The sequence below is a fragment of the Eubalaena glacialis genome, chromosome 12 (genome assembly GCF_028564815.1).
Source record: "Eubalaena glacialis isolate mEubGla1 chromosome 12, mEubGla1.1.hap2.+ XY, whole genome shotgun sequence".
NCBI lineage: Eukaryota > Metazoa > Chordata > Mammalia > Artiodactyla > Balaenidae > Eubalaena > Eubalaena glacialis.
The window spans coordinates 59681162-59708489 of record NC_083727.1 but is presented as its reverse complement, the minus strand read 5'-3'; the positions used below and the strand labels follow the sequence as shown (position 1 = coordinate 59708489).

The following is a 27328-nucleotide window of genomic DNA, read 5'->3' as shown; positions in this document are numbered from 1 at the left end:
ACCAATTCACACTCCCACCAACAGTGTACAAGGGTTCTCTTTTGTCCACATCCTTGCCAACACTTGTTATTTGTAGACTTTTTGATGATAGCCATTCTGATAGATGGGAGTTGATACCTCATTGTGGTTTTGATTTGCATTTCCCTGATGATTAGTGATGTTGAGCATCTTTTCATGTGCCTATTGGCCATCTGTATATCTTCTTTGGAAAAATGTCTATTCAGGTCATCTGTCTATCTTTTAATCTGGTTGTTTTTTTGATGTTGAGTTGTGTGAGCTGTTTATATATTTTGGATATTAACCCCTTATCAATCATATCATTTGCAAATACTTTTTCCCATTCAGTAGGTTGTCTTTTTGTTTTGTTGTTGGTTTTCTTTGCTGTGCAAAAGTTTTTAAGTTTAATTGGGTTCCATTCATTTATTTTTGCTTTTGTTTCCTTTGCTTTAGGAGACCAAAAAAAAAAAAAAAATACATTGCTACAATTTATGTCAAAGAGTATTCCACCTATGTTTTCTTCTAAGAGTTTTATGGTTTCTGGTTTTCCATTTAGATTAATTTCTAATACCAACACTTTTTTTTTTTCCCAACAGATAGAATGAAGAAGCTTTGCTTTGGTAACAAAACTACTAGAATTCATACTAAGAATAAAACTTTTAAATGAAACCCAGTGGGAACTCCTGATTTTTAGTGTCCTAATTAGACATTAGCAACTGAAGTTAAAATTTCTTTTAACCCTTTAAATTTCAGTTTCCTCCCTGGAATGCCACTGAGAACAAGCAAATGATAAGCTAAGATGGTTGGGAATTGTTTGCCTGGTGAGCCCAATCCAACAGGCATTGACAAAGAAATACAGAAAGCTTATGAGCTTAAAAGTGAGAAAGGTTAGGGAATTCCCTGGTGGTCCAGTGGGGTGCAGCCAAAAAAAAAAAAAAAAAAAAAAAACGGTGAGAAAGGCTAGAAAGTAAAAGCTGACTTTCTATATGAGTCACAGGCGTTCAATCTATATTTCTCATATTTGGTCAACACCCTCTATCAAAATCCTTATACATTCTGGACTTTCAGAAAAAGCCAAAAAATCACATACTTCAAGAGGCGTGAAAGTATATTTCAAGTCAGTCCCTCTAATTACAAAATGTTAGCCAAAAAAGAAAATTTCCATAACTAAACTCTTAAATTGAGTTCAAAAATCTTTTCTACTTAAAAAAAAAGGCACCACAAAACATTTATAGAACTGTACAGAGAAAAATGTCCAACATAATCTGAAATTCTTGATTCTAATGTTTGACCAAACCCAGTATATATTTAACAATCAATTTGCTTTCCAAAAACCAAAATTTAAAGGAAAAAAGACATTTTATCTTCCTAAATATAACTGGTATAAAATAAAACCAGTCAGAAGCATAACTGCCTTTAACTAAAACCAAATAAAGAAGAACCTAGATGATACAAATTTACTTAAATTAAAACATTACAGTATATATGTATGTGCATACATGCGGGAAAAATATCATATAATCTGTAAGATGAAGTGAAATATGTATACCCTATTTATATAACAAAGGCTGAGAAACTTAAACTCCTAGATCACATAATACCTCATCAAAACTTTTTTTTAATCCATAGACTAATCCCTTGAAGGTAGCTATTAGATGAAACAACAAAAGCTTTTATCTAAGGTTTTAGCCTTTTCTATTGACTTTCTTTAGGATCCTGTCTCAAAAGACAAACAGTATATTTTGTGTATTTGTAAACATCAGACTTTCAAGCCATTTTACTACAGTCCTTAGAAACAATTCATTTCTTCAGCTCTTCATGCACACCTGAGTTGGTGGAGGTTTCAGTTCGGAGCTCTTCTGTTTCCTCCTTTAAAGCAAACTCTGCAGGAGCTGGGTGTTCCCGGATGCTGGATTTCACGGCATGAGCTGCATAATTAAGGCTGGTGTTTTCACTCCAATGCCAGTAACCTGAGAAGGGGTTGTAGAGCATTCCTGCCACAGTTTGAACTGACAGACCGTCTGAGAAAAAAAATATCAGACAGAGCATATTTAATAAATATTTACCTTCCACATGCCAAGAGTCTCATGCAACTCTCCAAATTAAAAAAGGATTCCTAACTCAATAGGCACAAATACTTTGTAGCCATGTACAGCTCATTCTTTACTGCAGCAGAACATAAACTCTAGCATGGTATTTGGAATTTGGTAAGTACTCAATAAATGTTAGCTGTTTTTAGAAAATACCTGCCAACAACTGACTGTTCCAATCATCTTTAAAATATTTTTTCTACTCTATTTTCAACAAAGTTACTTGCAGAGAAGAAATTACCACATTTCATTGGACAGATAACATTATTCCAAGTAAAATCAAGTTTATTGATATACTGTTATATGAACAAAAAGCATGAGACACACATGAGCCTAAGAGGAATACCAAATGCCAAATAAATGAACTGACAAGTGTTATTACTTGACAGGAATTCAACAGGTAAATCAAGTGCTCACGAGGTGTAAAGCAGAGCTAGGCACTGTGGGGAGCACAAAAAGGAGACAGTCTTGCCTTCAAGCCAGAAAGAGGCTAAGAACACTAAAATAGGGGCTTCCCTGGTGGCGCAGTCGTTGAGAATCTGTCTGCTAATGCAGGGGACACGGGTTCGAGCCCTGGTCTGGGAAGATCCCACATGCCGCGGAGCAGCTGGGCCCGTGAGCCACAACTACTGAGCCTGCGCGTCTGGAGCCTGTGCTCCGCAACAAGAGAGGCCGCGATAGTGAGAGGCCCGCGCACCGCGATGAAGAGTGAACCCCGCTTGCCACAACTAGAGAAAGCCCTCACACAGAAACGAAGACCCAACACAGCCAAAAACAAATAAATTAATTAAAAAAAAAGAACACTAAAATAACCGTACTATAAGACATGCTGTAACTAGCATAAAACACTACATAAAAAGTGACAAGGAAGTTCAAAATATATCTGACTATGAAGGAATCAGGAAAAGTAATACGTAAAATAAGCTGATTCAAGCACGGCCTCAATAGGACAAACTGAGGATGTGTAACTAAAAGACATTTGTACCTCATCCTTAAACAGGTGAGGACTAAACAGCCAAAAAGTATTCATTGATCATCTATGATTTGCTTGGCCCTGGGTTAGGTGCCACAGGTGAGAGAAAAGTGGATGTAATACTTAATCCTAACTTCAAGGCGTTTATGATCTAGTTGAGGAGAGAAAACCAACATCCAAAGAATAGTGGCCTATTTCATTAAGTGCTAGGTTATGTGATTAATAATTATAGGCACATTAAAAGTTCAGTTAGGCCTTGGAAATTGGAAAAAATTTTAATACTTACTTGATTCCAGAATGCTCTCTAGCTTTTCAGGTGAAACAAACTTCTCCCATGTATGAGTACCTTTTGGTACAATACCTGCAATCTGCTCTGAAAAAACAATTCCCAAGGCATAGGACAGCTGTGTTTTGTTGATTGTAGTAATGAATAAAGAACCACCGGGCTAAAAAAAAATATGTGTAGAAGTAAAATTTTAAATGTTAGGAGTATCAGTTAGATAAAGGCTTGGCTTCCCCCACCCTCCTCCTTCCTTCCAAACAATTTAAGTGCAGTTAAGATACACAAGTATAGGGACTTCCCTGGGGGTCCAGTGGTTAAGACTCCATGCTCCCAGTGCAGGGGGCACAGGTTCGATCCCTGGTTGGGGAACTAAGATCCCACACCGCGTGGCCAAAAAAAAAAAACAAAACAAAAACAAAACACAAACCCACAAGTGTGAATAAAATATAATCTACCAAAATAGAGGTTTTTTTTCTCTCGGGAAGTTCATTGTTATGGGCAGTCCACTACAGATGCGCGTACTGAATTTATGCAACAGGGCTTACAACTAACTCCTAAAATCATACATTACTATGATTTATGTTTATATTATATACATTCTTTTGTACATATCAAATAATTTATAATAAAAATATAGAAATGAGATCCGGCTGCTCTTCCTTGTTACATGTCCACATTGATGTCTTAATGTGTCAACACTGCTTTCTTTTTGGGTGCCGAGCCTGCCTAACTTGTTTGGTACAGCGCACACTGCCCCATGGTTTGTGCAGGCTGGCAAGGCCAATAAGTGTTCTCCGACAAAAGCCTTAATGATTAAGGTATGAAAGTGTTTTGTTTTGTTTTGATTTCATTAGTATAAAGAATATAAAGAGATCAAGATAAGAACTTCAGTGAATGCAAACCACTTACAGGATTGTTTAGTCTGCCATTTTTTAGTGACTACGTTTATAGTGTTTCCTGTATCTACTCCCACAAATGGCAAGAACATTAATGTCTCTTCCACACATTCTCATTAGCACCTGATGGAGATAAAATGCCAAAGACCCCTTCCAAAATAATCATATTAAGATATATATGTATGAAAATATCTCAAATACCACTCTAAACCAAAAATAAAAATGATAAGAGAAAGCCCTGAAATATTGGGATGTGCCCTTAAAACTAAAATATCACACACTACTTCATTACACATTATAACTTTTCTCTGTAAAACTCTAGTATTCTAAAATATCTCATTAAAAATCACTTATGTGTCAATTATATCTCAGTAGAGCTAAGGGAAAAATTACTTATAAATATCTAATCTGTGTTTCATAAAATCTTAGTCTAAGGAAATAGTGATGAGCATTGGTCATTTTTTTTTTTAAATAGGCTTTCCATTAAAGCAAAAATTAGTTTTAAATTCCACGATGCCAGTATCCCTAATATATGTGAGAACTTCCATCCATACACACTGACTGAGACACTACACAAAAAGAAATAATTAAGGAATTTTCCTTGGAAAATAGGAGGTACACCTAATAAAATTTGTTTAAGAGGAAACACCACCAAGAAACTATACAGGGCTTCCCTGGTGGCGCAGTGGTTGAGAATCCGCCTGCCAATGCAGGGGACACGGGTTCGAGCCCTGGTCTGGGAAGATCCCACATGCCGCGGAGCAACTGGGCCCATGAGCCACAATTACTGAGCCTGCGCGTCTGGAGCCTGTGCTCCGCAGCAAGAGAGGCCGCGATAGTGAGAGGCCCGCGCACCGCGATGAAGAGTGGCCCCCGCTTGCCACAACTAGAGAAAGCCCTCGCAGAGAAATGAAGACCCAACACAGCCATAAATAAAATAAATAAATAAATAAATAAAATTAAAAACAACAAAATACACATTAAAAAAAAAAACAAAAACCTATACACATTGAAGGAGACTACGGAGACATGGCAACTAAATGCAATATGGAATACTGGATTGGATCCTGCAACAGAAAAATGACATTAGTGGAAACACTAATAAAATTTAACAGGGTCTGTAGTGTAGTTAATAGTATAATGTCAACTAATTTTGTAGTTTTGAGAAATATACCATGGGCTACATACAGGGCTAGGAGTACCGTGAGGCAAGTAAAGTACTGAGGGCACAAAATCCAAGGAGGCACTCACTCTCTGGGGCATGCAAATGCAGGACTGGCGCAGAATAGCGAGTGCTGCCTTTGACTTTCTGCCACACCTGCCTCACCCCAGTTCCTACCCTTATTATGTAGAATGTTAACAGTAGGGGAGACTGGGTGAAGGGCACCCTTCACCACCCTTCACAGTGGGAACACTGTGTACTATCTTTCCAACTCTTCTATAAATCTAAAATTATTTTAAAACAAAAAGTATTTTTTAAAAGTTCTATTTAGATAAAGGCTAAGCATTTAATTCCTTTAGCTCTTGACCTTAGGGAGTTACCTCTTGAATACATAAACAACAGAGTTGATATAGTAATAATAATAATAATAATAATACTTTGGAAATATTTATTAAAAGAAAATTTGGAACCACCTTCAGAGGACTGTGTCAAATTATACAAGCATAATAATGTAGGGACTTCCCTGGTGGCGCAGTGGTTAAGAATCCGCCTGCCAATGCAGGGGACACAGGTTCGAGCCCTGGTCCAGGAAGATCCCACACGCCGCTGAGCAGCTAAGCCCATGCACCGTAACTACTGAGGCTGCACTCTAGAGCCCGCGAGCCACAACTACTGAGCCCGAGAGCCACAACTACTGAAGCCCGCACACCTAGAGCCCATGCTCCGCAACGAAGCCACCACAATGAGAAGCCTGAGCACTGCAGCGAAGGGTAGCCCCCGCTCGCTGCAACTAGAAAAAGCCCGCGCACAGCAACGAACACCCAACACAGCCAAAAATAAAATAAATAAATTTATTAAAAAAGATAATAATATAATGGAGAGAACCAGACTTCAAATAAAAAGAGGTAGCCTTAAGCCTTACTTAAGTGCCTAGTGACCTTTGACTTAAAGACCATGTGACCTTTGACACCTCTCAGATTCTGATCTTCATTGGGTCAAAGGAAGTCACAATGCCTGCCTTACCTTCCTCACCTGGTTGTAGGTAAGATCTGATGAGATCATTTGTATGAAATATTCTTTTATAAGCTGATAACTGTTACACATATCACATATACAGAGCGACTTAACAAATGCTGGCTAACCAATTTATGCTAATAATGGTTTTTTATTTTTAAGTATTAATCCAAGTCAATTTCTTAGTAATTGTCATTCAGTGCCTATTAGGTAATTAATCCAGACTATACCAAAGAAAAATACCACTATAAATCTATTGTTTGTATTACACTGTTCAGCACCAACATTTTTCAAGATCCCTGGACATCAAGATACTGGATGTGGAAAACCCCAGATATTGAGGGCAGGCTGAGAGGCAGAAGTAATCTCCAGTAGAGATGCTGTCCCCTCATCCTGTCTTCCTGGTTTCAAGTATTATAAAACATTTATTGCTATGGATACATACACAAACTCAAAAGAAAAAACAAATAAGTAAACTCTGTAAGTCTTACTTTTAACACTTGGCAGCAGCACTGTATAAACGTTTCTAGATCAATCACATGTTCTACAACTTCAGAAGCTACGACAGCATCAAATGTTTCTGCAGTTTCTTCCACAATCTTTTCCAGGGAACACGCTCTGTACTCTATCCTCTTATCCAGGACTGGGTCAAATGATTTATGGTGCTGTGCTGTTTTAATGTTCTCATCCACAGGATCAATTCCAATAACTGAAGCCCCAAGCCGCCCTAGAGGCTAATGGCATAAGAAATCATTACCCTCGAAGAAAATAGAACACATGTTAGCAATAAAAAGCTTCTCAAAAAGGAGACAAGATTAGGCACGAGGTGATAATTGTTGGAGATCATTTATGGGTACATGAAAGCTCAATATACCATTTTCTCTAGTTTGTACATGTTTGATAATTTCCATAATAAAAAGCTTAAAAGTGAGAACAATAATCACAACAACAACAAAACTTATCAAGAACTGCTTAAGAATAGTGAGGAAATTTTTGTCTACATTCTCTAGATATATTTACAGGCACACAGCACAGTATTAACATATTTAAAGTGCAATAAATGTAACATGTCATTGTAAAAAGAGCAAAATTTTCTAATACTCAAATTCTCTAAAGCACATTTTTTTCTCCATAGTTTCTCTTGTGACTGACTAAAAACGATTCTTAGTAGCTAATTCTTCTTTCAGCCTTTATATTCAGTCACTTCCCATGACATGCCCGAGTTTTTAAACACAGCCTTTATTTTGATCAAAACTGCATAGCATTTATTTTATAACTCTTTAGTTAATAAGTTAAAAGTATAAATCAAATTATTTTAACTTTAGAGACATAGATCTGTAATAATACACGGAAAAGATCATAGAACACATACAGTAAAATTGTACTAATTTACAATTTGATACACCTCATATTCTTGATTCTAAGGGGTGCATTTTCACATATTTTACATTTCCTGAAATTTTATAATTGATGTCAAGAGAAACCAGCGCACTGCCATACGAAGAACACATTTTCTGTGCATATGGAAACTTAGCTATGTATCAAAGGCCTCTGTTAACCTCACTGTCAACTTGGCTGTTATGACCTTGACAGTAACACACACCATTGTATCTTCACTTACATTTGTATCCTATACTGTTTGCTTAAAATATCTTTCAAGCAAAGATTATGATGCAGCATTTAAACAAAAAGTTATTGTGTTGATAGGAGATTACAAAATAGAACTGTAGGGCATAAATATTCTGTCAGCTAAAGCAAGTATTGTTCACAGGGAGAAGTACTCTAGAGCACCTAAGAAGGGGAGAGCCCCCAAAGCAGGCAAAATTCTGTTACGTTTTGATACTGAAGGAAGTGCAAAAGGACAGCTTATCAGTGCATTTAAACCAGCGGAAATTGCCTAATATCTTGGGAGAGAAGAGACAACAAAATTTCCAAAGCTATTCAAATGACCAGTGCTTTTTTTTTTAATTGAAGTATAGTTGATTTACAATATTATATTAGTTTCAGGTGTACACCATAGTAATTCAATACTTTTATAGATTATACTCCATTTAAAGTTATTATAAAATAATAGCTATATTTCCCTGTGCTGTACAATATATCCTTGTTGCTTATTTATTTTATGCATAGTAGTTTGTACCTCTTAATCCTCCTACCCATATCTTGCCCCTGTCCCCTTCCTTCTCCCCACTGGCAACCACTGGTTTGTTCTCTGTATCTGTGAATAGGTTTCTGTTTTGTTATATTCATTTGTTTGCTTTATTTTTAAGATTCCATACATAAGTGATAACATACAGTATTTGTCTTTGTCTGACTTATTTTACTAAGTGTAATACCTTCTAGGTCCATCAACATTGTTGCAAATGGCAACATTTTCATTCTTTTTTATGGCTATTATTCCAGTGTGTGTGTGTGTGTGTCACATCTTCTTTATCCATTCATCTGTTGATGGACACTTAGGTTGCTTCCATATCTTGGCTCTTGTAAATAGTGCTGCTGTGAACATTGGGGTGCGTGTATCTTTTCGAATTAGTTTTTTGTTTTCTTCAGATGTATACCCAGGAGTGGAACTGCTCAGTCATATGGTAGTTCTATTTTTAGTTTTCTGAGGAACCTCCATACTGTTTCCTGTAGCGGCTGCACCAATTTACATTCCCACCAACAGCGTACTAGGGTTCTGTTTTCTCCACATCGTCATCAGCATTTGTTATTTGTAGACTTTTTAATGATAGCCATTCTGACTGGTGTGAGGTGATATGTAATTGTGGTTTTGATATGCCTTTCTCTGATGATTAGCAATGTTGAGCATCTTTTCATGTGCCTGTTGGCCATCTGTATATCTTCTTCGGAAAAATGTCCACTCAGGTCTTCTGCTCGTTTTTCAACCTGGTTGTTTGTTTTTTGACCTGGTTGTTTGGTTTTTGATGTTGAGTTGTATGAGCTGTTTATATATTTTGGATATTAACCCCTTATCAATCATATCATTAGCAAATACTTTCTCCCATTTAATAGGTTATCTTTTTGTTCTGACGATGGCTTCCTTTATTGTGAAAAAGCTTTTAAGTTTAATTAGGTCCCATTTATTTATTTTTACCAGTGCCCCATTTTTGTGTAAAAAAAAAAAAATTCCTCACTATAATTTTCTGAAATACTTATATATTTTTAAGAAAGTAAAAAGCATGTACTAGTTTATAATCATAAAAATATTAAAAACAACATTATATACTTCCTGTTTTAAAAATGAACAATATTATTTGTTACAAGGATAAAAGAGGCATAAGCCCACTTTTTCTCAATTTTTTTTTTCCCAGTTAAAAATGCCAGGAAAGTTTGGGCTTCCCTGGTGGCGCAGTGGTTAAGAATCTGCCTGCCAATGCAGGGGACACAGGTTTGAGCCCGAGTCTGGGAAGATCCCACATGTCGCGGAGCAACTAAACCCATGCACCACAACTACTGAGCCTGCGCTCTACAGCCTGAGAGCCAAAACTACTGAGTCCGTGTGCCACAACTACTGAAGCCTGTGCACCTAGAGGCCAAGCTCTGCAACAAAAGAATCCACTGCAATGAGAAGCCCGCACACCGCAATGAAGACTAGCCCCCGCTCACTGCAACTACAGAAAGCCCGCACAGCAACGAAGACCCAACACAGCCATAAATAAATAAATAAATAAAAATAAAGTTCCCTTTAAAAAAAAAAATAGAAAAATGCCAGGAAAGTTGTAAATCACTTACCTCCGTTAACAATCCACCACCACAGCCAACATCAAGAATCTTCATCCCAGACAAAGGTTTTCCTGGCTGGTGATCAGCAACTGTTTTTAAAAGATTGTCTCTTTTAAAAAAATTCAAAATATATAAAAACAAATTATTAATTTTATCAATAAAGTCTTAAAAGTGCATTATTTTCAAAGAAATATTAAACTCTTTTTAAATAGACTTGATTTTGGGGGTAAAAAAACTTTTATTTTCAGCATAAAATGACATTATGCTTAATTTATAAGATATTTTTAGTAATCAGAAGCAGGAGGTTTAAAGTAAAGTTCTTGAAATAATCTAGTAATAATTATGACTTAACTATTACTTTAGTAATAATCTAAAGAAAAACTTTAAAAACAATCTAGTTTAGATTAACCTAATTTTATTCACTTGAGATATCATGTCACCTGAGGTATTATTAGCTATGTTGCTAGTACTTGCTAGACCCATTTCATATCAGCAACAAATAGGTTATTTTACAGGGTTTAGTAGAAGCAGACTGGAGATCTATATTTTCAGAATTTGCCTATATTCCCTTCTAAATTGAGTCACTTTTCATCATCTAAGTTAATGGTGTTTTCATGATCATGTAAACAGGCATCCAAATCAAGTAAACTTAATTCTAAGATAATCATAGCAATATTTTACCACATACACAAATGTAAGCACACACACATACACACCCATATACACACACAGATATATATAGCTAACAGTATCGTAAACTAAACTTTTAAGTTGGACTACATACAAATTCTAATTATACTTATATTAAAATAAATGTCATATATAATAAGGACATCTTAGGAAATCTTTTATTGCTATTGAAATTAATTGACTTCTAAGAAAAACCTAGATAGTGGTTAAGTAGATAATTTTAGAACATTATAATATACAGAAAGGACCCATTTCAAATGAAATCCAATCCATTCTTCACACATTGGCCAAAATGACTTCTTTATATCATAGTTTAGATCACATTGCTCCCTTTCAATGGTTTTAATTAGGATCAGAATAAAATCTAAGCTTCTAACCATAATTTGTACTGCCCTGGATGGTCTTTTTTAGTGTGATGTCTAACTAGTAGTGTCACATTAGTTGGAATAGAGTAGCTCTCAAGCTGAGCGCGCACCAGAATCACCTGGAAGGAAGACACAGGCTGCTGACCCCCCAAAGCAGTAGGTCCAGTGTGAGACCTGAGGATTTTGTATTTCTATCAAGATCGCAGGTGATACTGATGTTGCTATAGTCCAGGCCTAACCTTGAGAACCACTGATCTAGCCTAACAGAACGACATTTCTGCTTTTCTCTGCCTTAGTGTTTCAATGATCCACTAATTCAGTGGTAATAAGAATGCGCAAATATTTTCCTTTTTGCTGCACTGATAAAACCAGCAAAAACCAATCAGGAATTTCCTTGAGGGCAGTCTGAATCTGATATTCTGTGTCTGTCACAGTGCCTGGCCCATGTCGGCTGCTCAAAAATGTTTAATAAATAAATAAATAAATGGGCAGAAGAACGAATGAACAATTGATAAGTGGAGTCTTGGTAAGTGGAGTCTGATGAACCCTTGCCTTTATCTCCCAGGGCAAACTCTAAGTTCCTGAAGCATACGGACTGTGTTTTGAATGATGAATATCTCAGTAGCTTTTACAGATTCTAGCCCCCAAGCTCTGTACAAGGTAAGTTCTCAAAAAAATATTTGTTGAATTGAACTTTCTCAGTACTATTCCCTTTATCAGAACTGCCTAAAGGCCAAAGATGCTATAAAATGACCTTGATGCCATAGGACCCTAATTCCTTTTCATATGGATTTAATTCTAATTAACTTGATAATATCCAAAAATACTTCAAGTTAATTTATGAAACAGTGTAGAACTCGAGAGATGCTATTAAAAAATTAATAGTTTCGGGACTTCCCTGGTGGGACAGTGGTTAAGAATCCGCCTGCCAGTGCAGGGGACATGGGTTCGAACCCTGGTCCGGGAAGATCCCACATGCCGCGGAGCAACTAAGTCCATGCGCCACAACTACTGAGCCTGCGCTCTAGAGCCCACGAGCCACAACTACTGAGCCCACGCGCCTAGAGCCTGTGCTCCGCAACAAGAGAGGCCACCGTAATGAGAAGCCTGTGTACTGCAATGAAGAGTAGCCCCTGCTCGTCACAACTGGAGAAAGCCCATGTGCAGCAACGAAGACCCAACGCAGCCAAAAATAAATAAATAAATAAATTTTTAAAAATATTAAAAAAAAAATTAATAGTATCAAACAATGGACATTGAAGAGAATCTCCCTAATTTCTAAAGCAAATTTAAAATGCAGCATTTTGAACCTAGGCATAAACCGAGAGAAAAAGGAACTCGGAAGAAAATGAATTATTGAAAAGAGTTGTATTTTAAAAGACCTAGAATTTCTGTAATGTTACCTAATGAACGGCACCCTCAGGTCGTTCATAGAGTGAAGAGGTGCATATACTCCTTGCTCGTCCCACCACCTGTGCGCCAAGGCCAGGAAGGTCTTCACCTCACTGCTGTCTACAGTGGTCCGGGAAGTACTGTACAGTCTTGTCCAAGGGAGTCTAAGAGGTCAGAAGGAAGAGCCAGGCAAAAACTGCCATTTAAAAAAACGTAACATGGGATATATTAAGTAGAAAGATATTCTAATTTGCAATTTATTAGATTCTAAATACATGTATCGCTCATTTTTGATGCTTCAAAACAAGTTTTCTTATAATCACATTGCTTATAAATAAATAAATATATATATGTATATATGTATATACATATATATAGTCACAGATGAAACAAATTAATTTGCTTTCGAAGTAAGTTACAACAAAAATGAAACTTTATAAAACTTGGCCTTTTGGGTCACGTAGTAGTAGTAGTAGTAATAGTAGCAGTAGTAGTAGTAGTAGTAGTAGTAGTAGTAGTAGTAGTAGTAGAAGTAGTAACTATTTACTGAACACTTACTAAATGCCAGGTACTGCTTGTTTAAGAAATCCCTATATGTCATATGTCATCTTATTTAATCCTCAGCAACTCCGTAAGGTAGGTACTATTATTACCTCTAGTGCACAGACAAGAAAAGGCAGGCTCAGAGAGATTAAGTGGTGGAGCCAGGATTTGAACTCAGATGCCTCAGCCTTCTCTCCATTTCTATTGCTTGATCATACTAATCCAAGCTCCCGTCATCTCTTGCCTGAACTATTGTCCTAGCCTTCTAATTAGTTGGCCTGCTTACGACTTCATCCCCCTCTAATCTGTTCCCCACAATGCACCCAGAGTGACTGTTCTGAAATATAAATATGATCATGCTATTTTCCCACTTAAAATGCTTCCATGGCTTTCCAGTGACAGTGGGAAAAAGACCAAAATCCTTAGCATAGCATACAATATTCTGAATTATTTGGTCCCCAGTTTCTTCCCTCTCCAAAGTCACTTCCCACTACTCTCCTCGTCCTCCCCACTCCAGCCACATGGGCCTTCTCTAAGTTCTTTGAATTGACCGTGTTTGATCATTCCCCAGATACTTTGGATATGTCATTCTCTCTGCCTGGAACATTGTTCTCGCATTCCCCCTTCCCTCCTCTACACACCTAATTAATTCCTTCTCATCCTTTAGACCGTTGTTTAAATGGAACGTCATCTAATACTCTCCTATTTTAACTCCTATACAACTCTGTACTTCTTTGTGAGCCTACGTGATTAGTTGATCATGTCTCTCCATTAGAACATAAGCTGTCTTGCTTACCATTTTATTCCTAGTGACAAGCACAGTTCCTAAAACACGGTGCTCGGGAAACATTTGCCAAATAAATAATCTGAAGGAGAAGGCCCAGAAAAGTATATAATTCACGTAAATATTTTTTTTAATCAAATGTAATCAAACAGGGACTAAATGGGGATCAGACAGACACTACACCAGGTCCCATGTCAAAGTACATGATAGGAAAATCCTCCAGAGGTTCTTGGATAAAAGAGAATAGGTTGTTACAGTAGCAAAGGTAATGCCATTTAAATTTTTACTACGTTTTTCTTAGCTACATAGAGTACATTCTATATTGATTACTTAATATCCTTTTAAGAGTTAAATATCATTCTTCTTTAATATTATCTTATGAATATTACCCTCTTTTTCATGCTTCATGCAAAGCCTCAGCAATCAAGGACTAACTTACAGGGACTTCCCTGGTGGTCCAGTGGTAAAGAATCTGCCTTCCAGCGCAGGGGATGTGGGTTCAATCTCTGGTCAGGGAACTAAGATCCCACATGCCACGGGGCAACTAAGCCCCCTCGCCGCAACTACTGAGCCCACGTGCCTCAACTAGAGAGCCCACGTGCTCTGGAGCCTGCACGCCACAACTAGAGAGAAAAAAAAAAAAACCTGCACGCCACAACTAGAGAGAAGCCTGTGTGCCGCAACGAAAGATCCCACATGCCACAACTAAGACCCAACGAAGCCAAAAATAAATAAAATAAATAAATAAAATAAAATTTTTTTAAAAAGGACTAACTTACAATAGTTAACAGTAGGTGGTTGCTCAGTTGACTAAGAATGATTTTACAGACATCCAATCTTAAAAGAGCCAGTTCATTTATAAGTAGAGCATGCACTTGGAAAACAGAGCTCATACCTTAAACCAATGCAATATTTTTCACAAAGTTAGAAATTGGTTTCTAATATATGAATACATAAAGATAATACTTTGATTCAACCTTACTATCTAGAATGTATACTTAACCACCTTATATTTATGTTGCACCCAAATCATTTATGATTTAAGCACTGCGTTATTTGTGTCCTGTCATAAGGATATTATGAGGAAGTAAAAAGTAGTTCTCTGAGTAATATAGTCTTGCATTAAAAATAAAAGCTATCGCTAAATATGGATGAAAGGCATGCACTGGATTTATACTATATTACAAATTTTCTGTGGGTTTGAAATTTCCCAAATTTAAAAGTTGTTGGAAAAATAAGAATATTTAAATAAATAAAAGCTACCTTAATCAAACCATATGAGCTATACTGACAAAGTTTATTAAACACAATCAATACTAAACTATTATTGCACATAATTATGTGAATATTTGCCACAGTAATGAATAAACTTACCTGTAACTTTTCATCCTATTCAGGCAGGCAAAAGTCATGCTATAGGATTTGAAACACGTGATTCTGTATTCACTGAAAACCGATGGTTTAATTTGTAGAGTCCAACTGAGCTGATTTTTTGAATAAGCTGAAAAAAGAAAATTAAATGTCTAGAGAAAGCATTGCACAGTATGAATACCTGATATGCATGTAATTGAAGAAACTATTTTATACAGCAATCTTATAGTACAGTTGATAAACAAAAGGGTTTGTTTCCCTTAATTTTGGATTTTACTTTAAATTATAAAATAAAAATCTTGCATTCTGCCATCTAACTCCAATCAGATATTTCTGAAATAATAATCATCAAAAATAAGTAATGCCCATGGTAAAGTTTTTCATGTGATTTGTTTTTACATACACATTATGCTGCACAAAATAATTAAAAAATGATATTCAAATTAAAACTACATTACCTTTTAAACTAGAGTAATTTTTTTTTTTTGTCACACCACGCACCTTGTGGGATCTTAGTTCCCCAACCAGGGATCAAACCTGGGCCCTCAGCAGTGACAGCACAGAGTCCTAACCACTGGACCACCAGGGAATTCCCACAAACTAGGGTAATGTTAATTTTGAGATTATTTATCAAAACCAGTTCAAATTATGTCACTTTCATGTTAGCTAGATGAAATGGATTTATACGTATGCTCAACACATTTTACAGAGGAAAAAAAATGTGCACTTATAGACATATATATCTCCTAAAATAAACAGTCATCCAGTTTATATGTTCCAACTTACACAGGGACCTGCTTTATGAACTAGTTATTCTGCTGCAGAACATTCAGTTGTTCAATAAACATTTAAACAAAGTAGACCTTAGAGCAAAGAAAACTACCAGGGACATTACATTATGATAAAAGAGACAAAACAGCAAGGATTTACTATATAGTACAGGAAACTATATTCAATATCTTGTAATAACCTATAAAGGATATATAGGTTATATATAGGATATACAGGTTATATATACATGTAATAACCTACATATACAGATGTAAATCTATAGATTTACATCTATATATAAATCTACATATATAGATGTAAATCAACTATACTTCAATTAAAAAAAAAAGAGAGACAGAATCCACCAAGAAGACAAATTACTCTGGCAAAAAACAGACAAAAACCAGACAAAGATGGCACAGCAAAGAAAACCACAGACCAATTTCTCTCATGAAGAGCCACAAAAATTCTCAATAATTAGTAAACAGAATCCAGCAACATATAAAAGGAAAAATACAGCATAACCAAGTAGGATTTATTCTAGCTATGCAACACTAGTTCAAGAGTAGAAAATCAATCAATGTAATCTACCATATTAATAGTTGAGAGAAGAACACCCATAAGCTTACTAATTAATGTGGACAAAACATTTGACAAACTGCACACCCACTTATGACTAAAAACTCTCAGCAAACTAAGAATAGAAGAGAAATTCTTCAATCTGATAGAACAGCCATAAAAATTCTATAGCTCACGAAGTACTTAATGGTGATAGACTAAGTGCTTTACACCTAAAGTCAAGAACAAGGCAAGAATGCCCATTCTCATGACTCCTATTCAACATACTACTAAAAATCTTAGCCAGTACAATAAGGCAAGAAAAGGAAATAAAAGGCATACAGAATGGAAAGGAAGAAATTAAACGGTCCCCATTTACAGATGATATGATTGTCTATGTAGAAAATCCCAAGAAATCTTTAAAAAATAAAAATAAAAAGCTCCTGGAATAAGTCGGTTCAGCAAGGTAACAGACTACAAATTCAACACACAAAAAAGTCAATTGTTTCTATACATTAACAATGAACAACTGGAAAGCAAAATTCAAAATGCTCTATCATTTAAAATCAGTCCAAGAAAGAATACTTCCATTGCTGTATAAATCCCTCAAAACATGTTCAGAGTCTGTATGCTGAAAATTTATATAAAACACTGATGAAAGAAATCAAGGACAACCTAGTAAATGATGAAACATACTGTGTTCATGGATTGGAAGAGTCAACATAAATCCTCCCCAAATTGATCTATATGTTTGACACAATTTCTATCAAAAGAGACAGAATAGATAAAACAATGTTAAAAAGGAGAATAAAATTGCAGAAATCAAATACCCAATTTTAAGACTTATCATAGAGCTACAGTAATCAAGACAGTGTGGTACTGGAGGAGAGACAGACTGAAATATCAATGCAACAAGAGTGTCCAGAGAGAGGAAAAAAAAAAAAAAAAATTCACCCAACTGATTTTTTGACAATGGTGCAAAAGCAGTTCAAAGGAGGAAGAATGGTCTTTTCAGTAAATGGTGTTGAAACAATTAGACATCATCGACAAAAAAGAAAATTTTGACCGAAATCTCACATCTTATACAAAACTGAACTCAAAATGATCTAAATGCAAAACTATAAAACTTTTAGAAGAAAATATAGAAGATCTTCCTGACTTAGGGTTACACACAGAGTTCTCACATCTGACACCAAAATCACAATCCATAAAAGAAAATATTGATTAAATTGGATTTAACCAAAGTTTAAAACTTTTGCTTGGCAAAACACCTTGTTAAGAAAAAGAAAAGTCAAGCCACAGAATGGGAGGAAATATCTGTAAAACATATATCCCATAAAGAACTTGTATCTGGAATATATAAAGATACTCTCTAAACTCAAAAGTAAAACGAAACAGAAAAACAAAAAACCTCCCACAGAAAAACAAAATAAGCAATCCAATTTTAAAATGGCTGTGGGTATTATAAAAAGGGTATAAAAAGAGACAGACATTTCATCAAAGAAGATATACAGATGCAAATAAGCACACGAAGAGATGTTAAATAGCAGTAGCCATTACAGGAATGCAAATGAAAGCCACTACATACCTATCAAATTGGCTAAAATTTAACCATCCCTGATATTACCAGGTGTGGACCAAGATATGAAAAAACTAGATCTCTTATATATTGCTAGTGGGAATGTAAAATGGTACAGACACCATGAAAAGCAGTTTAGCAGTTTCTAATAAAGTTAAACATATATTTATCATGCAGCTTTGCAAGTGCATTCCTGGGCATTTATCCCAGAGGAGTGAAAACTTACGTCCACACAAAAACCTGTACATCAACGTTCACAGCAACTTTATCCATAACAACCCCAAACTGGAATCAATCAAAATATCCTACAATAGATGAATGGTTAAACAAACTGTGGCATATTCATATCATAAAATACTACTCAGAAATCAAGAGGAATGAACTACTGATACGTGCAAAAACTTGGATGGATTTCAAGGGTATTCATGTTGAGTGCAGAAACATTTTTTCAAAAGGTATATACCGTAAGATTCCACTTACATAACACTTGTGAAATGGCAAAATTATAATGGAAATAATAATATAATGTAATGGAAAATAGATCAAGGTTTAAGCTTGGTGGTAGGGTTTGACTATAAAGGAGTATTACCAGGAGTTTCACTGTGATTGTGGAACAGTTCCATATCCTGATTGTGGTGGTTATTACACAAATCTCTATGTGTGGTAACACACACACACGCACACACACACACACACACACAATGAGTGCATGTAAAGGTGGTGAAATCCAAAGAAGGACTGTAGTTTAGTTAATGGTATCATACTAACGTCAATTTCCTGACTCTGACAATGTATTATGGTTATGTAAGATGTTATCACTGAGGAATTGGGTGAAGGGCATATGGAAACTCTCTGTATTATTTTTGCACATTCTTATGAGTCTATTTCAAAATAAAAAAATTTTAATTAAAAAGTATAAAAGTGGACACTACAAAGTGCTTCTCCTCCCCCTGACTCTAGGTATCCAGCTTCCCTCTCTGCAGGCAACCAATGTTACTAGATTTGCATGTAAGCCTCCAGATATTTTATACATATTTCATTTTTGTGTATCAATTTCTCTCTTATTTTATACAAAATGTAGCACAGTATACTCATTGTTCTGCACCTTGCTCTTTCCACCTATCAATGTATCTTGGAGATTTTTTTCATAATAGAGCATAAAGAACTTCCTTTTTTTTTAGGTTTGCAAGGTAATCCATTGTATGGCTGTAACTCATCATTTATTTAAGCAGTGCCCTATTTTTTTTTGAATTTTATTTTATTTATTTTTTATACTGCACGTTCTTATTAGTCATCCATTTTATATACATCAGTGTATACATGTCAATCCCAATCTCCCAATTCATCACACCACCACCACCACCCTCCGCCACTTTCCCCCCTTGGTGTCCATACGTTTGTTCTCTCCATCTGTGTCTCTATTTCTGCCTTAAGCAGTGCCCTATTAATGTACATTTATTTAAGTTATTTCTAATTTTTTGCTATTCCGAAAACATAAGATTGAATTACATAGGTAATTTATTTTTGAGAGTACCTGTATGTAAAACCTCAAGAATTGTGTCAATTGGCATGTGCATTTATAAATTTGTAATTACTTTCTTAGATGTTGAACCAATTTGCAATCTCACTAGAAACTATGAGTTTCTAGTGTTGGTTTCCCCACACTGATAATACTTTGATAGTCACCTATGCAGTGTACTATCAAACTTTATCTTTGCTAATCCAATAGGTGAAAATGGTATCTCACTATAGTTTTAATTTATCATGAGTGAGGTTAAGTGTCTTGTTTTAAGTTTAATGGTGCTATGGTCTGAATATTTGTGTCTCCTCCAAATTCACATGTTGAAATCCTGACCCTCAAGGGGATGGTATTAGGAGGCGGGGGTCTTTGAGAGGGATTAGGCCTTGAGGGTGGAACCCTCATGATTGGGTTTAGTGCCCGTATAAAAAGAGACCCCAGAGAGCAAAAAGGCTCCACTTATGAACCAGGGAGTGAGCACTCACCAGACACCGAATCTTGGCCTCTGCAATCTCCAGGACTGTGAGAAATAAATTTTTCTTGTTTATAAGCCACCTAGTCTGTGGTATTTTGTTGTAGCAGTAGGAATGGACTAAGACAAATGGTCATTTATATTTCATGTCTTGTCTTTTCATAGTCTCTGAACATTTTTCTCCTGAGCTTTTTATGTTTTTAAAATTTTCTTTTGTTTAATAGGACCTCACAGCCTGGCCAAAATTCATTTTAACATCCTCAGAAAAAAAGTTTGTGCTTCTAGGCTTTAGCTCAAGTTATTCTCTCTTCCACCATTTCTATCTGTATTATTTTTTAAGACCCAGGTCAAATATCACCTCCCTTATGACTTTAGGCAGGTAAATGAGATATCAGAGAATTATGCAGACTGTGATACACAGATAAGGATTTACAGTTGACCCTTGAACAATGTGGCGGTTAGCAGCGCCAAGGCACACATGCAGTCAAAAATCCAGGTATAACTTTGCCGTCGGCCCTCCACATCTGACCCCACGTCCTTGGATTCAACCAACCTCAGGCAGAGTAGTACTGTAGTACTTATTTATTGGGAGAAAACTCCGCACATTTAAGAGGACTGGTGCAGTTCAAACTTGTGTTGTTCAAGGGTCAACTGTGTAAGGTATTATTATGAAATTGAGCCTCAAAGATTTCAACACAGTCCTTGCTCTCTGGTCAGTGATGACCCCAATCTCCCTCTCACCTCCCCTATTTCTGGAAAATTAGTCCCTCAGTCATCAGTATGGCCAGAATTCTTAAGAGCCTTAAAATCCACCTCACCATAACTGAGAGAAACTCATCAAGTTTGTATTAATAGAATGCTACCAATTCCTTCTTTACCTCGAATCTGTGATCATTCTGGTATTTGAAATTTTAAAGGAATGGGGAAATTTTTCACTTAATTTATTCAAAAAGTCATTTATCAGCGCCTATCAGGTACCATGCTGACAGTGAACAAGCCCTCTACCGTGCCAGCGGCGTGGTTCCAGCATTCATCATTTATTGTCTGGATTACTCTAAGGCCTCCCTGAGCCTAGTCTTGTCTGCCTCCGTCCCACTGTCTACACAGCTGCCAAGTGTTATTTCTAAAAAACAAGTCTGAGTATGTTGTTCCTTCTGTAATTTCCCACTGTCCTGAAGATAAAGTCAATCCCAGGAGGTGTACATGGTCTTTCGTGTACTTGTCATGGCCTAAAAAGTCTGTCTTATCCCTGGCCATTCTCTGCCCTCTTTTCCAGCCCTCCATCCACACTGTACTTTTCAAGGAACACCTTGCAGTTTCCTAGAAACCTCCTCACAGATACTCAAGCTTTTCCTTTGGCTACTCCAACTTCTTCTAAAACTGGACAACTTCAAGACAGGTCCCTAAATATCTTGTTTAAGAAGTTTCCCTCATCCCAAATATTTATTCCTTCTATGTTCACTTCCAAAATTTGGAAATATTTATACCGTATTTTTTCTGAATTTCTGATTATAAAAGACATATTTACTGAAAAAAATTATGAAAAGTATATAACGAATGATAAAATGATAGATCACCAACTCCACCTCAGATAATCACTGTTAAAATTTTGATGTATCTCTATTCTCACTATATATCTCCAAGTTCATAATACAAACTGATTTGTAAGGTTTTTTTTTTTACCTTTTTAAAAATTGAAGTATAGTCAATTTACAATGTTGCATTAGTTTCAGGTGTACAGAAAAGTGATTCAGACAGATTCTTTTCCATTACAGGTTATTACAAGATATTGAATAGAGTTCCCTGTGCTATACAGTAGGTTCTTGTTGTTTATTTTATAGATATTAGTGTGTATATGTTAATACCAAACTCAAAATTTAATTTATTCCCCCCCACCACTATCCCCTTTGGTAACCATAAGTTTGTTTTCTATGTCTGTGAGTCTATTTCTGTTTTGTAAGTAAGTTCGTTCATATCATTTTTTAAGATTTCACGTATAAATGATATGATATTTGTCTTTCTCTGTCTGACTTACTTAGTATGATAATCTCTAGGTCCATCCATGTTGCGCAAATGGCATTATTTCACTTTTTTATGGCTGAGTAATATTCCACTGTGTATATATACCACATCTTCTATATCCATCCATCGGTCAAAGGACTCTTAATTTGCTTCCATGTCTTGGCTATTGTAAATAGTGCTGCTATGAACACTGAGGTGCATGTATCTTTTCAAATTAGAGTTTTCTCCAGGTATATACCCAGGAGTGGGAATGCAAGATCATATGGTAACTCTATTTTTAGTTTTTTAAGGAACCTCCATACCGTTCTCCATAGTGGCTGCACCAATTTACATTCCCACCAAGAGTGTAGGAGCCTTCCTTTTCTCCACACCCTCTCCAGCATTATTTGTAGACTTTTTAATGATGGCTATTCTGACTGGTGTGAGGTGATACCGCACTGTAGATTTGCATTTCTCTAATAATTAGCAATACTGAGCATCTTGTCATGTGCCCGTTGGCCATCTGTAGGCCTTCCTCAGAGAAATGTCTATTTAGGTCTTCTGTAACTTAAGAATCTTAACACTACATCTAATCATTTTCCATGTGGCTACACATTGATTTAAATCATGTTTATTGGCTGCACTATTTTTCACTCTATTGAGAGTAACAGCTTATCAATTCTTTTTTTGTTTTTGTTTTTGTTTTTGTTTTGGCCAGGCCACACAGCTTGCGTTATCTCAGTTCCTCTACCAGGGACTGAACCCAGGCTACCGCAGTGAAATCCCGGTATCTTAACCACTAGGCTACCAGGGAACTCCCACAACTTGTCAATTCTATTGGAGGCCTTTAAGTTTCCCAGTTTTTGTTCTTTATAACCTGATCTTAGTTCCATCCTGACGTTTTTTCAAAGAGACCCTTAGGTATCACTTCTTTAAAAATTCCCAGTGCCTGGCAAACAGTATTTGTTAAATGAGTTTCATGTAATAAATGAACTTAACGTTCTGGTTAATATTGGGAGTTAAATAATCAAACTGCCTTCTACAAGCATCAGGTTCGGTGTGTTACTTTCTTGATCTTATTTGCCAATACAATGTGTTGAATTAACCTATTCATCAAAAAATAATATTGCTGGGCTTTCCTGGTGGCGCAGTGGTTGAGAATCTGCCTGCCAATGCAGGGGACACGGGTTCGAGCCCTGGTCTGGGAAGATCCCACATGCCGCGGAGCAAATAGGCCCGTGAGCCACAATTACTGAGCCTGCGCGTCTGGGGCCTGTGCGCCGCAAGAAGAGAGGCCGCGATAGTGAGAGGCCCGCGCACCGCGATGAAGAGTGGCCCCCGCTTGCCACAACTAGAGAAAGCCCTCGCACAGAGACGAAGACCCAACACAGCCATAAATAAATAAATAAAATTAAATTAAAAATTAAAAAAAATAATAATATTGCTGCCTTAAATTCTGAAACATGGCAAGATACGTGCAAACAAAACACAAAAGGCGACCAATGAGACAGCTGGTGTCTTTTCCCGCCGGGGCAAAGGAAAAAGGCACATGACCTTGAGACTCCAGCCGGCACAGTGGTGGCCGGCTCCTGCAGGAGCTCAACGAAAATAAGACAAAAGGTCACTGGATACATGGCGGCGGCCCGCAGGCTGCGCTCTCCTCGGCCAGGACCGCTAGTCCTCAGCTATTTTTCCCAGCCTCTGGGGAAGGGACGGTATGAGCCCAGGCCGAGCGTTCAACGGACAGTGAGACGCAGGACCCAACGTACAGGTCCTTGGCTGACCCCGCGCCGAGCCCCGAGACAGCCCGCCGCCCCCGCCCGCGCCTGCGCAGAACAGCCGGCCCGCGCCGTGGGCTGCGTGCGAGCGACCCCCACGCACACACTCACCTGCCGACGTGGTTAAGCGAGGACAATCAGGCTGTGTGCCCCGGAACGCCGACCTATGCGCTCCTAAAAACCGACTCCCGGAGGAGCTCAGCTTGCGGCCTCCCCACATCGCGAAAGGATCCACCTCTTCCGGTCCCTCCCGCAAAACATCCCGAACAGAAAGGTTCCGAGAGCCAAACTAATCATGGTCGCAGTGATGGGTGTTATAGATGTGTGACTGTAGTTACTCTTACACGCTCAACATGTCAAATTGTGCATGCAGTTAAACTATAGAATGTTTCTATTGTCATAAACTAACTTCAAGATCCTCCGTCTATTCCTGTATGACCACCTCAAAGTAGCCATCAGTCATGATACCACTTCAAGCTATGTGATCTAGCTTTTATTCCTGTATAGCTCTAATTATTTCATATTTAACAGATGTCTCCCAAGGACACTCCTGTAAGACACTGACCAAAACTTATAATCACAAAAGATCCGAAGCACTTCTTCCCTAAGAGAACTGTTTCCCATTTCAAGGCACTCAAATGTCAGAGGGCCAAAAGTCTAAATTGAAAGTTTGTTTTCTGTGAGTGACCTGATAATGTTCCCGACAGGGCACACATTACATAGCAGGAAACTGTTAATCACTCAGGCTAGGCAAACTTCACTTAAGGGTTAGAACAGGCAACCTAACATTTTACTTCTAAATGTGTAACAGCCTTTCCTTGGGTAAGAACAATGATAAATGTCCAACATCAAAGACAGACAAAATCATTACACATTTTTAACAGGCAGGATCAGACTGGTAAAGGGTTCTTTGAATTAGTCAAATTTACTGCTCAGTAATGGTCTTTCTCTTATGGCTTCTTAGTAAAATATTGACCTCCTCCTAAGAGTGGTTGCAGATTTTTCAGTTGTTGTCTTCAGAGCTCCTCTCTCAAGATGCATGACCATCACTCCAACTGAAGGCAGAAAGCTCTGCACAAAAGAACATTTAGCATGTGTTATGTCTGCTGGAGTGACAGATCCCAGGAAAAAGCAAAGTGCAAGAATGATTAAAGTTCTAAGAGCTTGATTTACATGTACTTTCTTTGAATGATTCCCCTCACTGCGCTTCAGAGCCTCTCCACTACATTTTCAGTTCAACAACAAAGGCAATCAGTGATTTGCCCTAATACCAATAGGAAACAAAAGCCTCTTGAATACCCACTAGTTTGGCTCAGATAAGCAAAACTAGCTTGCAGTACTTTTCTCTACAAATATCAATAAAAGGCTCTTCCAATGACACTTAAACCCAAGTTGTACTGGAGGAACAGCAGCTATAATGCGATGTATGGCTGTTGTGAGATATTTCTCAGATCATCCCCATAGTCTCACCCATAAACGTGTTATAGTCTACAGTTTATTTTGCTATAAAACTAAAAATCTATTTAATACTTTGAAATTCAATTTTATAATTTTATATAAACTTTTTTCATTCAAGTTAAGGGTAAAGTGCTCCCTTACAGCTAACAGTTTTACCTCTTTGAAATGATAACACTACTACATCCACTTCGGTTTAACTGATAAATTTTTGTATTTACAAAATTCCATATATTCAATAAATTGGTAACTTAAGATAATTTTATCTTAACATTACCATAATTAAATGTGGCAGATTTATGTGTTTTTATAGGAAAACTCTATGGATGACACCTAGTAAACCTTCATGGTATCAATGTAACTCATCACACATGAGTTATTTTAAGGGCTATTATGTTATTTTAAGCCCATTTTCTCATATAAGGTTTAGACATTACAACCAAATTCTACTTAAAACTGAAGAACTTAAGATCTTAGAGATAATCTAATTCCACCCTTATACAGCTGAAGAAACTGAGTTCCATTGTGATTGATTTGCCCAAAATATATCAAACAGCAGAAGCAGGACAATCCAATGAATCTAATACTATTTCCACTAAACCATGCTTTGCACATTTTAGAAACTTCAATAAATTAAAAATACTATTTATATACTTCATGTCTTCCTTTGAAGAAACAAAATAACTCAGACATTAAAAAAAAGATGATGTTTGGAAAGTTCACCTATTGTGTATTATACCATTAGGAATAGATGCTTTTTTAAAAAGACATTTTACAAGGGCAGGAAACATATACACTGAAATTCCACACCAATCTTTATTTATATTTTGGGGCCTGAAACAAATCTTATAATTACCTCTTTCCAAATTACATTTTATTCTCTTAATGGTGTGGTTTACCCCCATTCCACAAAAACAAGTATGATTAATACACTAGAAATATTTGAAAAGAAAACCTCTTAAGACAGTTTTTATTAACCAATCCAGACCAATGATTGTCTCAAAAAATTAATCTATTAATTTTCTGGTGGTATCATTTTAGAAAAGGCTTCATAACCAAATTACACATCTAATTAACTTACGTGTAAGTCTTAGCATTCACATCCCAAATCATGGAAGCCCTGTTTATAAAATCTTACCATTCAAGGTAAACATACTCCATTAATGTCAGTGAAATGATGAATTCTCTAAACTGAAAACCCAAATATCTAATTATAATACTGATGTATTTACTAATAATCACATACATCATGACTATGTTTTTAAAAATATCTACAGATAGGAAGCTTGCATATTATGGCAGAGTAAATCAAACTGTCAAATGCTACTTTTGGCTCTAGTTCATATCTTGCTTAAAAATGTGCATATCATAGCCAGTAGACTTTTTCTGTAGAATTTTATTCTGAAAATATTATTTCACTTGAGATTGATCTAAAAAACATTTTTAGATATGAAAATGTTATACAACTTATCTATTACAAATTAATCAGATAATTCTGCAATTAGGTACACTGTGTTAGCTCACCTACATAAAAAATACTGCACATTTTCCTTTACTTATCTCAGATGTGACTGATGTCTAAACTATATAGAATTCCAAACTATATAAAAGTTATTGTGTGAAATGTCAACTTAATAAATATCAGAACTAAATGCACTGTAAAACAATATTTTTGGTAAACATGCATTTATTCACAGTTGATTTCCTCTAGATAAATGCGTAACTGCTCAAAATTATTTAAGAACCTATGTAGAGGTACAAGAGCACACTATTACAAGTCTATTTCTACCTTCATTTTGAGGAAACACTGATCTTGGCAAAAACCTGGCTTACTTTAAAATGAACTACTGCTGGTAACAAGGCATACTCTAAAACTCTTGTGACCTGCACCTGCTTTTTCCTTTTTAAATTA

General features: G+C 36.5%; 1 protein-coding gene across 1 annotated transcript; it reads right to left on the bottom strand.

Moving 5' to 3' along the window:
- Nucleotides 1-1316: 1316 nt before the first annotated feature.
- On the bottom strand, nt 1317-24782 carry COQ3 (coenzyme Q3, methyltransferase). The gene is made up of 7 exons (XM_061207268.1): nt 24073-24782; nt 15287-15413; nt 12597-12749; nt 10148-10247; nt 6907-7149; nt 3347-3506; nt 1317-2018 (listed from the first exon to the last, which is right to left on the bottom strand). The coding sequence occupies exons 1-7, from the start codon at nt 24179-24181 to the stop codon at nt 1798-1800; spliced, it is 1113 nt and encodes a 370-aa protein (XP_061063251.1). The 5' UTR covers nt 24182-24782; the 3' UTR covers nt 1317-1797.
- Between the last annotated feature and the right edge of the window lie 2546 nt (nt 24783-27328).